The 17,310-nt window shown below is 47.8% G+C and overlaps 1 protein-coding gene across 1 annotated transcript in view; it reads left to right on the top strand.

The window, feature by feature from the left end:
- The window catches only part of LOC134345031 (retinol dehydrogenase 11-like), a 67,840-nt gene extending 51,341 nt beyond the window's left edge, over positions 1-16,499 (top strand). Inside the window, exons 2-6 of the mRNA XM_063045164.1 lie at positions 5,666-5,905; positions 10,876-10,965; positions 11,900-12,085; positions 14,828-14,937; positions 16,226-16,499. Coding sequence (XP_062901234.1) covers positions 5,666-5,905; positions 10,876-10,965; positions 11,900-12,085; positions 14,828-14,937; positions 16,226-16,429 — 830 coding nt within the window. The 3' untranslated portion in view covers positions 16,430-16,499. The remainder of the gene's footprint in view (positions 1-5,665; positions 5,906-10,875; positions 10,966-11,899; positions 12,086-14,827; positions 14,938-16,225) is intronic.
- Positions 16,500-17,310: the final 811 nt, after the last annotated feature.

The raw sequence follows: 17,310 nt of genomic DNA, 5'->3' as shown, positions 1-17,310 counted from the left end.
CAAGCTGGGGTCTGATCTGCCCCGGCTGGCTCACCTGGAGGAGGTTGTATGATGTTGAAAGACCCGAAACACCCGATGATTCCAGGAACATCACTGAAGATGTGTCCAGAAGCATCAATAGATGTATGTACACGGGGATGGCTTTTTTGAACAGCTTGTTGTTGAGCCCACTAGGGGATCAGCTGTGCTGGATTGGGTGTTGTGCAATGATCCAGAGGTGATAAGAGAGCATAAGGTTAAGGAACCCTTTGGGGACAGTGATCACAATATAATTGAGTTCACTTTGAAACTTGAGAAAGAGAATCTAAATTCCAATGTGTCGGTATTTCAATGGAATAAAGGAAATTAAATGGCATGAGAGGGGAACTCGCCAAGGTTGACCGGAAAGAGACACTAGCAATAAGGACAGCAGAGCAACACTGGTTGGAGTTTTTGCGAAAAATGAGGGAAGTGCAAGACAGATATATTCCAAAGAAGAAGAAATTTTCAAATGGAAGAAGGACACTATCGTGTCTGACAAGTGAAGTCAGAGCCAAAGTAAAAGCAAAAGAGAGGGCATACAAGGAAGATAGAGGATTGGGAAGCTTTTAAAAACTTGCAGAAGAAAACTAAGAAGGTCATTAGGAAGGCAAAGATGAATTATGGAAGGAAGCTGCCGACTAATATCAAAGAAGATACTAAAAGCTTTTTTAAGTATATAAAGGGTAAAAGAGAGTTGAGGGTAGATATAGGACCAAAAGAAGATAGCGCTGGAGTTATTGTAATAGACAATAGACAATAGGTGCAGGAGTAGGCCATTCAGCCCTTCGAGCCAGCACCACCATTCACTGTGATCATGGCTGATCATTCACAATCAGTACCCTGTTCCTGCCTTTTCCCCATATCCCTTGACTCGGCTATCATTAAAAGCTCTATCTCTTTCTTGAAAGCATCCGGAGAATTGGCCTCCACTGCCTTCTGAGGCAGAGCAGTCCACAGATCCACAGCTCTCTGGGTGAAAAAGTTTTTCCTTAACTCCGTTCTAAATGGCCTACCCCTTATTCTCAAATTGTGGTCTCTGGTTCTGGACTCCCCCAACATTGGGAACATGTTTCCTGCCTCTAGTGTATCCAATCCCTTAATAATCTTGTATGTTTCAACCAGATCCCCTCTCATCCTTCTAAATTCCAGCGTATACAAGCCAAGTCACTCCAATCTTTCAACTTATGACATTCCCGCCATCCTGGGAATTAACCTTGTGAACCTATGCTGCACTCCCTGCATAGCAAAAATGTCCTTATTCAAATTTGCAGACAAAAACTGTACACAATACTCCAGGTGTGGTCTCACCAGGGCCCTGTACAACTGCAGAAGGACCTCTTTGCTCCTATACTCAACTCGCATTGTCATGAAGGCCAACATGCCATTAGCTTCCTTCACTGCCTGCTGTACCTGCATGCTTACTTTCAGTGACTGATGAACAAGTACACCAAGATCTCGTTGTACTTCCCCTTTTCCTAATTTGACACCATTCAAATGGTAATCTGCCTTCCTGTTCTTGCTACCAAAGTGGATAACCTCACATTTATCCACATTAAATTGCATCTGCTATACATCTGCCCACTCACTCAACCTGTCCAAGTCACCCTGCATTATCTCAACATCCTCTGCACATTTCACAGTGCCACCCAGCTTGGTGTCATCTGCAAATTTGCTAATGTTACTTTTAATCCCTGCATCCAAATCATTCATGTATATTGTAAATAGCTGCGGTCCCAGCACCAAACCTTGCGGTATCCCACTAGTCACAGCCTGCCATTCTGAAAGGGATCCATTAATCCCTACTCTTTGTTTCCTGTCTGCCAACCAATTTTCTATCCATGTCAGTACTCTACCCCCAATACCATGTGCTCTAATTTTGCCCACTAATCTCCTATATGGGACCTTATCAAAGGCTTTCTGAAAGTCCAGGTACACTACATCCACTGGCTCTCCCTTGTCCATTTTCATAGTTACATCCTCAAAAAATTCCAGGAGATTAGTCAAGCATGATTACCCCTTCGTAAATCCATGCTGACTCGGACCGATCCTGTTACTGCCATCCAAATGTGTTGTTATTTCATCCTTTATAATTGACTCCAGCATCTTCCCCACCACTGATGTCAGGCTAACTGGTCTATAATTCCCTGTTTTCTCTCTCCCTCCTTTCTTAAAAAGTGAGATAACATTAGCCACTCTCCAGTCCTCAGGAACTGATCCTGAATCTATAGAACATTGGAAAATAATTACCAATGCGTCCACGATTTCCAGAGCCACCTCCTTAAGTACCCTGGGGTGCAGACCATCAGGCCCTGGGGATTTATCAGCCTTCAATCCCATCAGTCTATCCAACACCACTTTCTGTCTAATGTGAATCTCCTTCAGTTCCTCCGTTACCCTAGGTCTTCCGGCCACTGGGAGATTGTTTGTGTCTTCCCTAGTGAAAACAGATCCAAAGTACCCGTTCAACTCATCTGCCATTTCCTTGTTCCCCATAATAAATTCACCCATTTCTGTCTTCAAGGGCTCAACTTTGATCTTAACTAATTTTTTCCACTTCACGTACTTAAAGAAGCTTTTACTATCCTCCTTTTATATTCTTGGCTAGCTTACCTTCGTATCTCATCTTTTCTCCCCGTCTACGCTACGCTGTCTCTCAGTGTAATGAGAGACACTGAGATGGCAGAGGAACTAAATGCGTATTTTGCATCAGTCTTCACAGTGGAAGACATCTGCAATAGACAAACGAGTCAGGGAAATGAAGTGAAGCTTGTGCAGTGAAAATTAAGACTTAGAAGGTGCTCAGGAAGCTTAATGGTCTGAGGGTGGATAAATCTCCTGGACCTGATGGAATGCACCCTTGGGTTTTGAAGGAATTAGCTGGGGAGATTGCAGAGGCATTAATAATGACCTTTCAAGACTGGAAAATTGCAAATGTTACTCCGCTATTTAAGAAGGGTGGGAGGCAGCATAAAGGAAATTATAGACCTGTTAGCCTGACATCAGTGGTTGGGAAGTTGTTAGAATTGATTGTTAGGGATGAGATTATGGAATACTTGGAGGCACATGACAAGATAGGCCAAAGCCAGCATGGTTTCCTGAAAGGAAAATCCTTCCTGACTTACCTACTGCAATTTTTTAAGGAAATTACAAGCAGAGTAGACCAAGGAGATGCAGCGGACATGGTGTACTTGGATTTTCAGAAGGCCTTTGACAAGGTGCCGCACAGGAGCTGCTTAGCAAGATAAGAGCCCATGGAATTACAGGGAAGTTACTAGCATAGGTGGAGCATTGGCTGGTCAGCAGGAAACAGAGAGTGGGAATAAAAGGATCCTATTCTGGCTGACTGCTGGTTACCAGTGGAGTTCCACAGGGGTCGGTGTTGGGACCGCTGCTTTTTACGACGCATGTCAATGATTTGGACTATGGGATTAACAGATTTGTGACTAAATTCGCCAATGATACAAAGATAGGTGGAGGAGCGGGTAGTGTTGAGGAAACAGAGATCCTGCAGAGAGACTTAAATAGTTTAGGGGAATGGGCAAAGAAGTGGCAAATGAAATACAGTGTTGGAAAGTGTATGGTCATGCACTTTGGTGGAAGAAATAAACAGGCAGACTATTATTTAGATTGGGAGAGAATTCAAAATGCAGAGATGCAAAGGGACTTGGGAGTTCTTGTGCAAGATACACTAAAGGTGAACCTCCAGGTTGAGTCGGTGGTGAAGAAGGCGAATGCAATGTTGGCATTCATTTCTAGAGGTACAGAATATAAGAGCAGGGATGTGATGTTGAGGCTCTATAAGGCACTCGTGAGACCACACTTGGAGTATTGTGTGCAGTTTTGGACTCTTTATTTTAGAAAAGCTATACTGACATTGGAGTGTTTCGAGAAGATTCACAAGAATGATTCCAGGAATGAAAAGGTTACCATATGAGGAACGTCTGGCAGCTCTTGGGCTGTATTCCCTGGAGTTCAGGAGAATGACGAGGGATCTCATAGAAACATTCCAAATGTTAAAAGGCCTGAACAGATTAGATATGGCAAAGTTATTTCCCATGGTAGGGGAGTCTAGGACAAGAGGGTACAACTTCAGAGATGCAGAGAAATTGTTGGCCTTTAGTCAGAGGGTGGTAAATCTGTGGAATTTGTTGTCACGAGTGGCTGTGGAGGCCAAGTGATTGGGTGCATTTCAGGCAGAGATAGAGGTTCTTGATCATCCAGGGCATCAAAGGGTATGGGGTGAAGGGAGGGGAGTGGGGATGACTGGAAAAATTGGATCAGCTCATGATTGAATGGAGGAGCAGACTCGATGGGCCGAATGGCCTACTTCTGCTCCTATATCTTATGGTCTTAAGAATCCTCTCCAATAGTTTGTAAGACGCAATGCTCTAACTTCCCAGTATGCTCCTTATTGAACATCCATTTAATGTGAGTGGAGTGGTGGAAAGTATAGGGTGAGATGGGATATCAGAGGTAGGGTTTTTACACAGAGTGCTGGGTGCCTGGAAAACACTGCTGGGGGTGGTGATAGAGACCGATGCCTTCGGGGCATTTAGACAACTCTTGGACAGGTGGATGTATACAAAATGGGGGGTTAGGGACTGATCTCGGAGTAGATTAACGATGGGCACAACACAGTGTGAAGAGCCTATTTTGCAATGTATTGTGCTCTATTTTATCTATTTATTTACTATTTGACGATGCACCTCGGTAACATGCCCTTCAGGTGCAATGAGTCCGTACCAAGAATTTACCCACCTGACCCATTAAACTGCTAACCTGCACGTCTTTGGAATATGGGAGGAAGCGAAGGGAAATCCATAGCGTCACTGGGAGAACTCCTTACGGACAGTGGCGGGAAGTGAACCCGGGACGCGGGCGCTGCAACAGCTTTACGCTGACGACTACGTTACCATAGCACCCAATCTTAGGTAGGGTGGTAGATGATGGAAAAATGGAGGCTATGTGGGACAGAAGGGTTAGATTGCTCTCGGAGTGGGTTAAAAGATCGGTACAACATTGTGGGCCAAAGAGCCTATGCTGTTCTACATTTTAATTTGAGTTGAGACCAGCCCTCACATAGATATTACAGACTTCCATCAACATTGTTATCACTCTCGCTTTACAAACGGCAAACACCCAGCACTGATCCAGAACTCCGGACCCTACCAGGTGCCATTTGTCCTGGCATCTATCTATCTATCTATCTATCTATCTTTCTCTCTCTCTCTCTCTCTCTCTCTCTTTCTCCCTTTCTCCCTCTCTCCCTCTCTCCCTCTCCCTCTCTCCCCTCTCTCTCTCTCCCCCTCCCTCCCTCTCTCCCTCTCTCCGTCTCCCCCTCTCCCTCTCTCTCCCCCTCTCCCCCCCTCTCTCTCCCCCTCTCTCCCCCCTCTCTCTCCCCCTCTCTCTCTCTCTCCCTCTCTCCCTCCCCCTCTCTCTCTCTCTCTCTCTCTCCCTCCCTCTCTCCCTCCCTCTCTCCCTCCCTCTCTCCCTCCCTCTCTCCCTCCCTCTCTCCCTCTCTCCCGCTCTCCCTCTCCCTCTCTCCCTCTCTCCCTCTCTCTCTCTCCATGGGGTGGGAGCTTGGGGGACGGAGAAGCGATTGTGTGTTTGAAATGGTTCCCATGGAGGGTTGTGTCTGTACCAGGGGTCGGCCGGTACATTGCTCAGGACTTCGCCCGGAGGAACGCCCGTGTGATCCTCGCCTGTCGCAGCGAGGAGCGAGGGCGGAGGGCCGAGCGGGAGATCCGACAGAGGACGGGCAACGGCAACGTGCACCTCCGCATCCTCGACACCAGCTGCATGAAGTCGGTGCGGGAGTTTGCCGAGCGGATCCAGCGGGAGGAAAGGCGGCTCGATATCCTCGTCAACAACGCGGGCGCATCCGGTAACGAGACGGGTCATAGAAACATAGAAAATAGGTGCAGGAGTAGTCCATTCAGCCCTTCGAGCCTGCACCGCCATTCAGTACGATCATGGCTGATCATCCAACTCAGAACCCTGTACCTGCCTTCTCTCCATACCCCCTGATCCCTTTAGCCACAAGGGCCATATCCAACTCCCTCTTAAATATAGCCAATGAACTGGCCTCAACTGTTTCCTATGGCAGAGAATTCCACAGATTCACCACTCTCTGTGTGAAGAAGTTTTTCCTCATCTCGGTCCTAAAAGGCTTCCCCTTTATCCTCAAACTGTGACTCCTCATTCTGGACTTCCCCAATATCGGGAACAATCTTCCTACATCTAGCCTGTCCAATCCTTTTAAAATTTTATACGTTTCAATAAGATCCCCCCTCAATCTTCTAAATTCCAGAGAGTATAAGCCTAGCCGATCCAGTCTTTCATCACATGAAAGTCCTGACATCCCAGGAATCAATCTGGTGAACCTTTTTTCTACTGCCTCTATGGCAAGAATGTCTTTCCTCAGATTAGGGGACCAAAACTGCACACAATACTCCAGGTGTGGTCTCACCAAGGCCTTGTACAACTGCAGTAGTACCTCCCTGCTCCTGTACTCGAATCCTCTTGCTATGAATGCCAGCATACCAATCACCTTTTTCACCGCCTTACCTGCATGCCCACTTTCAATGACTGGTGTATAGTGACACCCAGGTCTCGTTGCACCTTTCCTTTTCCTAATCAGCCACCATTCAGATAATAATCTGTTTTCCTGTTCTTGCCACCAAAGTGGATAACCTCACATTTACCCACATTAAATTGCATCTGCCATGAATTTGCCCACTCACCTAACCTATCCAAGTCACCCTGCATCCTCTTAGCATCCTCCTCACAGCTAACACAGCTGCCCAGCTTTGTGTCATCCGCAAACTTGGAGATGCTGCATTTAATTCCCTCATCTAAGTCATTAATATATATTGTAAACAACTGGGGTCCCAGCACTGAGCCTAGCGGTACCCCACTAGTCACTGCCTGCCATTCTGAAAAGGTCCCGTTTATTCCCACTCTTTACTTCCTGTCTGCCAACCAATTCTCTATCTACATCAATACCATACCCCCAATACCGTGTGCTTTAAGTTTGCACACTAATCTCCTGTGTGGGACCTTGTCAAAAGCCTTTTGAAAATCCAAATATACAACATCCATTGGTTCTCCCCTATCTACTAGTTACATCCTCAAAAAATTCTATGAGATTCGTCAGACATGATTTTCCTTTCACAAATCCATGCTGTCTTTGTCCGATGATTTCACCGCTTTCCAAATGTGCTGTTATCACATCTTTGATAACTGACTCTAGCATTTTCCCCACCACTGATGTCAGGCTTACCGGTCTATAATTCTCCGGCTTCTCTGTCCCTCCTTTTTTAAAAAGTGGGGGTTACTTTAGCCACCCTCCAATCCTCAGGAACTAATCCAGAATCTAAAGACTTTTGAAAAATTATCACTGATGCATCCACTATTTCTTGGGCTACTTCCTTAGGCACTCTGGGATGCAGACCATCTGGCCCTGGGGATTTATCTGCCTTTAATCCCTTCAATTTACCTAACACCACTTCCCTACTAACATGTATTTCCCTCAGTTCCTCCATCTCACTAGACCCTCGGTCCCCTACTATTTCTGGAAGGTTATTTATGTCCTCCTTAGTAAAGACAGAACCAAAGTAGTTATTCAACTGGTCTGCCATGTCCTTGTTCCCCATGATCAATTCACCTGTTTCTGACTGTAAGGGACCTACATTTGTCTTAACCAATCTTTTTCTTTTCACATATCTATAAAAATGTTTACAGTCAGTTTTTATGTTCCCTGCCAGCTTTCTCTCATAATCTTTTTTGCCTTTCCTAATTAAGCCCTTTGTCCTCCTCTGCTGGACTCTGAATTTCTCCCAGTCCTCAGGTGTGCTGCTTTTTCTGGCTAATTTGTATGTTTCTTCTTTGGAATTGATACGATCCATAATTTCCCTTGTCAGCCTTGGGTGCACTACCTTCCCTGATTTATTCTTTTGCCAAACTGGGATGAACAATTGTTGCAGTTCATCCATGTGATCTTTAAATGCTTGCCATTGCATATCCATCGTCAACCCTTGAAGTATCATTTGCCAGTCTATCTTAGCTAATTCACGTCTCATACCTTCAAAGTTACCCTTCTTTAAGTTCCTAACCTTTGTTTCTGAATTAACTATGTCACTCTCCATCTTAATGAAGAATTCCCCATATTATTGTCACTCTTACCCAAAGGGCCTCGCACGACAAGATTGCTAACTAACCCTTCCTCATTGCTCAAAACCCAGTCCAGAATAGCCTGCTCTCTAGTTGGTTCCTTGACATGTTGGTTCAGAAAACTATCCCGCATTCATTCCAAGAAATCCTCTTCCTCAGCACCCTTACCAATTTGGTTCACCCAATCTACATGTAGATTGAAGTCACCCATTATAACTGCTGTCCCTTTATTGCACGCATTTCTAATTTCCTGTTTAATACCATCCCCAACCTCACTACTACTGTTAGGTGGCCTGTACACAACTCCCACCAGCGTTTTCTGCCCCTTAGTGTTACGCAGCTCTACCCATATCGATTCCACATCTTCCCAGCTAATGTCCTTCCTTTCTATTGCGTTAATCTCCTCTCTAACCAGCAATGTTACCCCACCTCCTTTTCTTTCATGTCTATCCCTCCTGAATATTGAATATCCCTGAATGTTGAGCTCCCATCCTTGGTCACCCTGGAACCATGTCTCTGTAATCCCAACTATTTCATATTCATTAATAACAATCTGCACTTTTAATTCATCCACCTTGTTACGAATGCTCCTTGCATTGACACACAAAGCCTTCAGGCTCGCTTTTTCAACACTCTTAGCCCTATACAATTATGTTGAAAAGTGGCCCTTTTTGATTTTTGCCCTGGATTTGCCGGCCTGCCACTTTTACTTTTCACCTTACTACTTTTTGCTTCTACCCTCATTTTACACCCCTCTGTCTCTCTGCACTTGTTCCCATCCCCCTGCCACATTAGGTTAAATCCTCCTGAACAACAGTAGCAAATGCTCCCCCTAGGATATTGGTTCCAGTCCAGCCCAGGTGCAGACCGTCCTGTTTGTACCAGTCCCACCTCCTCCAGAACTGGTTCCAATGCCCCAGAAATTTGAATCCCTCCCCCTTGCACCATTTCAAGCCACGTATTCATCTGAAATATCCTCCTATTTCTACTCTGACTAGCACGTGGCACCGGTAGTAATCCAGAGATTATTACCTTTGTGGTCCTACTTTTTAGTTTATCTCCTAACTCCCCAAATTCACCTTGTAAGACCTCATCCCATTTTTTACCTATATCGTTGGTACCTATGTGCACCACGACCACTGGCTGTCCACCCTCCCACTCCAGAATGTCTTGCAGCTGCTCAGAGACATCCTTGACCCTTGCACCAGGGAGGCAACATACCCTCCTGGAGTCTCGTTTGCGGCCGCAGAAATGTCTATCTATTCCCCTTACAATCGAATCCCCTATCACTATAGCTCTCCCACTCCCTTTCCTTCCCTCCTGTGCCACAGAGCCACCCATGGTGCCATGAACTCGGCTGCTGCTGCCTTCCCCTGAGGAGACATCTCCCCCAACAGTATCCAAAACAGTATATCTGTTTAGGAGGGAGGTGACCTCAGGGGACTCCTGTACTACCTGCCTTCTGCTACGCTGTCTAGTGGCCACCCATTCCCTTTCTGCCTGTGTAACCTCTACCTGCGGTGTGGCCAACTCACTGAACGTGCTATTCACGACTTTCTCAGCATCACGGATGCTCCAGTATGAATCCAGTCGCAGCTCCAGCTGCTCAATGCGGTCTGTCAGAAGCTGCAGCTGGACACATTTCCTGCACACATAGTCGTCAGGGACACTGGAAGTATCCCTGATCTCCCACATGCTTCAGGAGGAACAAACCATGGGGCTGATCTCAGCTGTCATGACCTACCCAATACGATACAGCCTCGCCACCTTCCTTGCTTCAAATAAAAACCCGCTGCAGACCGTTCTCCTTTTAAAGGAACTTACCCGGCCTTCCCTCACTTGGAGCGAAGCTCGTCCTCAGCCTCTGCTCGCCGAAGCCTCTCGAGTCAAAGCCTCCCTACTCTGTCTCCCTCTACTCCATCGTCCACTACAACGTTGCCCGCTCCGTTGAACTGCTCTCTTTTAAATACTCCCGCTGCTTCATGGACTGACTTTCACGCGCGGAGGAGTGAGGGGAAAGGGGAGGGTTGGGAGAGGAGAGAGGGCGGTGGGGTGGGGGGACAGAGCAGGGAGTTTTATGGGAGGGTTGTAGAGTGTGCTGGAGAAGTGGCTGAAGGTGGGCAGGGGGAGGGAGTCTCCAGGACAAGGGGCTCAGCATGGAGGGAAGGGTGGAGTGTCCCAGGGAGGGGTGAGGATGCAGGGAGGGTCGTGGGGAGGCAGTGGTCTGCCGTTGGTGCGGAGCCCTCGTTAGTTTCCGTCACCCTCCTCACCCCCCCCCCCCCAAGCTGTATGGACTACACCTCAATTGCCCTCTGGGCAAATGCTCACCCTCCCTGAGACCAGCCTTTTCCCCACCCTCCCTCTACCCCCTCCTCCTCCTCGATACCCACACCACACCTCCTCCTCCTCCCACGTCTCACTCCTCTCCCTCCCCCCGCTTCCTCCCTGACCCCGGGGGCACCTCCCCTGCCCTGCTCCTGGGACAGTCCATTGCCCTCCAGCCCTCTCACCAAGATGACTGGTTCCAGAACATTCTGATAAAGGGTCCCAGCCGTCAGCTGGTTGTTCCTCCCCATGGACGCTGCCTGGCCTGCTGAGTTCCTGCAGCATTTTGTGTCTGCTTGCTCTGGATTCGTTATGAAATGTAAAGGACGATGTACCCAACAATCTGTCTCCCCCCAGGTCTGCCGACTGCCGTCACTCCCGAGGGCTTGCAGCTGACCTTCGCCACCAACCATCTGGGCCACTTCCTGCTGACCAACCTGCTGCTGGGTGAGTGTCCTGTGACTCCTCCCTCCCCCCTCAGTCTCACCAACAACCCCCACACCCCCCAGAACAGACACGTCCAGGGACAGAACACCCCCTCAGCAAAAACACCTCCCACCCTGGGCCTCTTCCTTCTGACCAGCCTGCTGCCGGGTGAGGGACTCCCATCTGATGCCCCACCCCAGGGGAGGGGAGTTGGCATTGAAGGGGCATAAGCTCACAGTGAGAAGGGGAGGGTGTAACAGTGACCTGGGGGTGGCCGGTGAGCATGAGCGGGACAGGAGAAGCAATACACACAGAATGCCGGAGGGAGGAACTCGGCCGATAGGCAATGTCTGTCGAGGAGAATGGTCACACTTGTCCAGGGAAACGCTGGCCTGACATTGCTGGCCGTTCTGTTGCAAGGCTGCCTCCGATTTTTGGGTCCCTTTTCTAAGAAAGGATGTGCTGATATTGGAGAGGGTCCAGAGGGGGTTTACGAGAATGATTCTGGGAATGAAAGGGCTAACACAAGACAAACTTTTGATGGCACTGGTCAGGTGCTCGCTGGAGTTTAGAAGATTGAGGTAAGATCTCATTAAAACTTATTGAATATAGAATTTAGAATGGACATGGAGAGGATGCTTCCAACAGTGGGAGAGTCTAAGACCAGAGGGCACAGCCTCAGAATAGAGGGACATCTATTTAGATGAGAGATGAGAAGGAATTTCTTTAGCTGGAGAATGGTGAATCTGTGGAATTCATTGCCACAGACGGCTGCAGTGGCTAAGTCTTTGAGTGTATTTAAAATGGAAGTTGATATGGCCTTGACTCGTCAGGGTGTCAAAGGTTACGGGAGAAGGCATGGTACTGGGTGGGAAAATAATCAGCCATGATGGACTAGCAGAACAAACCCGCTGGATCGAATGGCCTAATTCTGCTCCTATGTCTTATGGACCAGGTCTGCTGAAGAGGTCTCCAAGCAGCCGGATTGTAAACGTCTCCTCCATGAACCACAGGCGAGGGGAGGTGAAGCTGGGGCAACTGCGGGGCGAGGACCTGGGACTCTTTGACCAGCTCTACAACAACAGCAAACTGATGAATATCCTCTTCACCCTGGAACTCTCCAAGCAGCTACGGCACACAGGTTGGGGGCCGGCTCAGGGTACAGGATGGACAGGGGCAGGTTTTGCGTGGATCCAGGGAGAGGCTGAAATTTGGATTGGGTCGGGGGTGGGAGGGGAAGGTCACAAATCTCTGACGTTTCACACAGTGCAGTGTCACAGGGAACAGCACACATCGCAAAGATGTGCAGATTAATTGCCCGCTGGAAATTGCCCCCCAGTGATTGGAGAGGGGGAGTGTGGAATCAATATTCATGGACAGCCGTTGGTTAATGCTGACCAGATGGGCTGAAGGGCCCCTGTGAATCAATTTAAAATTCTCGCTGTCTGTGCAGAAACACAGCATGTCAGGCAAGTTCTGCAGAGAGAGGGATGGTCGCTATCTTTGACAGGTCCTCTCCTGTGTCCCTATTTAGAATTCTTACTCCTGAAGTTAAGCTGCTGAATTGTTCATGGCTACAACACTAAGCCTGAACCACGGGTCCTATGAAATCAAACAGGCTCAGCTTGGGGCATTAGTCATCAACCTCCTACAACCTTTGATCCCACTTCATGGAGATGAGACTAACTTTATTTTTCACACGTATATTGAAACATACAGTGTAATGTGTCACTTGCTGAGTGCTGGCACGTACTTCCAGTGACAACAGGAGATACCAACTACTCACAGACCAGAACCCAATCTCTGCATCTTAATGGAATATGGAGCAAATTGAGCACGAGGAGGGTCCCCACCCGTTCTCAGGGAGAACGAACAAACTCCTTATAGATAGCGAATGGAAGTGAACCCAGATCAGAGGTGCTGAAATAATGTTAAAAAATCACTGAAATACAGTGACTCCTCTAACCCCTCAACGTTACAGAAACACTGAAATACGGTGACCCCTCTAACTCCTCACCATTACACAACCACTGAAATACAGTACCCCCTCTAACACCTCACCATTACACAACCACTGAAATACAGCGACCCCTCTAACTCCTCACCATTACACAACCACTGAAATACAGTGACCCCTCTAAACCCTCAACGTTACAGAACCACTGAAATACGGTGACCCCTCTAAACCCTCAACGTTACAGAAACACTGAAATACAGTGACCCCTCTAACACCTCACCATTACACAACCACTGAAATACAGTGACCCCTCTAAACCCTCACCATTACACAACCACTGAAATACAGTGACCCCTCTAACACCTCACCATTACACAACCACTGAAATACAGTGACCCCTCTAACACCTCACCATTACACAACCACTGAAATACAGTGACCCCTCTAACACCTCACCATTACACAACCACTGAAATACAGTGCCTCCTCTAACACCTCGCCGTTACACAACCACTGAAATACAGTGACCCCTCTAAACCCTCAACGTTACAGAAACACTGAAATACAGTGACCCCTCTAACACCTCACCATTACACAACCACTGAAATACGGTGACCCCTCTAACACCTCAACGTTACACAACCACTGAAATACAGTGACCCCTCTAACACCTCACCATTACACAACCACTGAAATACGGTGACCCCTCTAACACCTCACCATTACACAACCACTGAAATACGGTGACCCCTCTAACACCTCACCATTACACAACCACTGAAATACGGTGACCCCTCTAACCCCTCAACGTTACACAACCACTGAAATACGGTGACCCCTCTAACCCCTCAACGTTACACAACCACTGAAATACAGTACCCCCTCTAACCCCTCACCATTACAGAAACACTGAAATACAGTGACCCCTCTAACACCTCACCATTACACAACCACTGAAATACGGTGACCCCTCTAACCCCTCAACGTTACAGAAACACTGAAATACAGTGACCCCTCTAAACCCTCAACGTTACACAACCACTGAAATAGAGTGACCCCTCTAAACCCTCACCGTTACAGAAACACTGAAATACAGTGCCCCCTCTAACACCTCACCATTACACAACCACTGAAATACGGTGACCCCTCTAACACCTCACTATTACAGAAACACTGAAATATGTGCCCCCTCTAACTCCTCACCGTTTCACAAACCAGGCATCATTTTAAGGTGAAAAGTTTGAGGGAGATGCAGGGAAACATCATCACGTAGAGGATCATGAGCGTGTGGAACAAGCTGCCAGCACGCGGTGCACGTGAGCTTGATTTCAAGGTTTAGGTGAAGTCCGGATAGCTACATGGATAGTAGGGGTGTGGAAGGCTATGGTCCCAGCAGGTCATTAGGAGTCAGCAGCTTAAATGGTTTGAAATGAACTGGATGTGCTGAACTTTTAACCAAATCTAAGATAAATCTAACCCTTCTGTCCCACATCACCCTCCATTTTCTATCACCTATGTGCCGATCGAAGAGCCTTTTGAATGTCCTCCTCTGTCCGCCTTCACCACCACTCCTGGCAGGTTATTCTATACACCCCCTGTCTGTGGAAAGAACCTACCTTTGACATCCCCCCCCCCCCCGCCACAATACTTTCCTGCAATCACCTTAAAATGATGCCTGGTTGTGTCAGTCAGTTCCACCTGGAGGGAAAGTCTATGGATGTCCAGTTGATCTTTGCCTCTTATCACATTGTACACCTCTACCAAGTCACCCTGCTGGTTCTGTGCCGGGTGACTCCGATGGTGGTAGACTGACTGGTCGAAGCAGAGTTTTGGAATAACCTGGATGACTCTGACGTTGGTAGTCTGATCAACTGAGACCCTGACAGAGAGAGCTTTGGAACATCCTGTGTTTGATTTTGAATCAAGGTGTGACTGTGAATGCGGTCCATCCCGGGGTGGTGATGACAGAGGCAATGAGATACTACGGTCTACACTTCAGGATCATCTTCAACCTGATTGGATTCTTCTTCTTCAAGGTGAGAGATGTCTTGTAGAAATGTTTAAAAATATGAGAGGCACTGATAAAGGGAACGTTAACAGTCTTTTCCACAAGTTGGGGGAGTCCAGTACTAGAGGGCAGAGGTTAAAGGTGAGGGGAGAATGATTTAAAAGGAACCCAAGGGGCGACTTTTCTTTGCAAAGATTGGCATGTATATAAAACAAGCTGCCAGAGGAAGTGGTTAAAGCAGGTTTTTTCGTGATTTGCCGTGTTGTATGATGTGAGCAATCAGGTCTTTCCATGACCAAGATTGTTCTTGGTAAATTTCTCTACAGAAGTGGTTTGCCATTGCTTCTGGGCAGTGTCTTTACAAGACAGATGGCCCCAGCCGTTAACAATACGCTTCAGAGATTGACTGGCATCCGTGGCTGCATAACCAGGACTTGCGATATGCACCAGCTGCTCCCATGGCTTTACGTGGCCCTGATCAGGGGCTGGGAAGGTGCTACACCTTGCCCAAGGGTGACCTGCAGGCAGCAGAGGGAAGGAGAGCCTTACACCTCCTTTGGTAGAGATGTGTCTCCACCCCACCACCCAGGTGGAGAGACAGGTACAATAGTATTTAATAAGCACTTGGATAGGTACATAGAGAGGAAAGCCTTAGAGAGATGTGGGCTGACCGCAGGAAATTGGGAGAAATTGGGACCAGCTGGGTGGTCACCGTGATCTACATTGACTAGATGGGCCGAAGAGCCTATTTCTGTGTTGATCTATATCTCTGCTGCTTGAGTGTCTCCTCCTCCAGCCCCTGCATCCCCACCTCCCTAACCCTCTCCTCCCTGTCCTCCCCCAATCCCTGCTTTCTATGCCTAGCCCCTCTGGCCTAATAAGCCATTGGTCAGATCACATTTGGAGTATAGTGAGCAGTTTTGCGTCCCTCATCAAAGAAAAATGTGCTGGCATTGGAGAAGATCCAGAGGAGGTTCATAAGGATGATTCCAGGAATAGAACAGAGATGAGAGTGAATTTCTTTAGCCAGAGGATGGTGAATCTGTGGAATTAATTACCACGGTTAGCTGTGGAGGCAAAGTCATTGGGTGTATCTGCAGCGGAGGTTGATAGGTTCTTGATTAGTCAGGGCATCAAAGGTTACGGGGAGAAGACAGGAGAATGGGATTGAGAGGGATAGTAAATCAGCCATGATGGAATGGTGGAGCAGACTCAATGGGCTGAATGGCCTCATTCTGCTCTGTCTTATGATCTGAAGGGGTAGTGGTGGATGCAGTGGGTCCTGGATTCCCACTAACTGTGTCTGTGTATTGCAGTCTGCAGAGGAGGGAGCCGTCAGCTCCATCTACTGCGCCCTGTCCAAGGAGATGGAGGATGTCAGTGGCAAGTACATCGACAGCGACTGCTCCCTCTCCCTCCCCAGCCCCACCGCACAGGATGCAGCCTTGGCCAGGAAACTCTGGGAAGCCAGCGCCACACTGACCGGCCTCAGTGAGGGTGGTACGGGAGAGACACACTAACGGGAGACCATGAAGTGCTCAGAGCCACACGATGAGGGGGGCAATATGTCTTCCAACACCCCACCCCACCCCACCCGACCTTCCTCATAGTCCCCATTCCACCATCCCACCCCGTCCTGCCTGTCCACATCCCCCCTACCCTCTCCAAACCTTTCCCATCTTCACCCCCACCCTTTCCAAACCTTTCCCATCTTCACTCCCCTCCCCCCTCCCCCTCCCCCTCCCTTCCCCTCCCCTCCCCCTCCCCTCCCTTTCCCTCCCCCTCCCCTCCCTTCCCTCCCTTCCCTCATTCTGTGGATCTGTGAAAATAAAGAAAGATGAGCTTTATTTGTCCTGTGTACGTCAAAACACAAAGTGAAATGCATCATTTGTGTCCATTACCAGCAGAGCCTGGGGCAGCCTGCAAGTGTCACCATGTCCTCAACTCACTAAACCGAACCGTATGTCTTCAAATTTCACAGTAAAAATTATTATCAGAGTACATACAGTATATGTCACCACATACAACCCCGAGATTCTTCCTGTGCAGGCCTGCTCAGCAAATCTATAGAATAGTAATTGTAAACAGGATCAATAAAAGAGCAAGAGCACAGACGACAAAAAACTGTGCAAATGCAAATGAATAGCGATAAATAATGAGAGTATGAAATAACAAGACAAAGAGTCCTCATAGTGAGATCATTGGTTGCAGGAACCTCTCAATAGATGAGTGTAGTTGTCTCGGGAGATTCTGGCAGTTTTGGCAGTTGGACTGTACAATCAGGACAATCGAGATTTGAATAGATCAGCAGAAAGTCGTTGATTAGACAATCGAGATTTGAATAGCTCAGACTCAGCAGGAAGCAGCTGATTGGACAATCAAGGTCAGGTGACCAAGCAGT

The sequence above is a fragment of the Mobula hypostoma genome, chromosome 4 (assembly GCF_963921235.1).
Source record: "Mobula hypostoma chromosome 4, sMobHyp1.1, whole genome shotgun sequence".
NCBI lineage: Eukaryota > Metazoa > Chordata > Chondrichthyes > Myliobatiformes > Myliobatidae > Mobula > Mobula hypostoma.
This window is presented reverse-complemented; position numbering and strand designations above follow the sequence as displayed.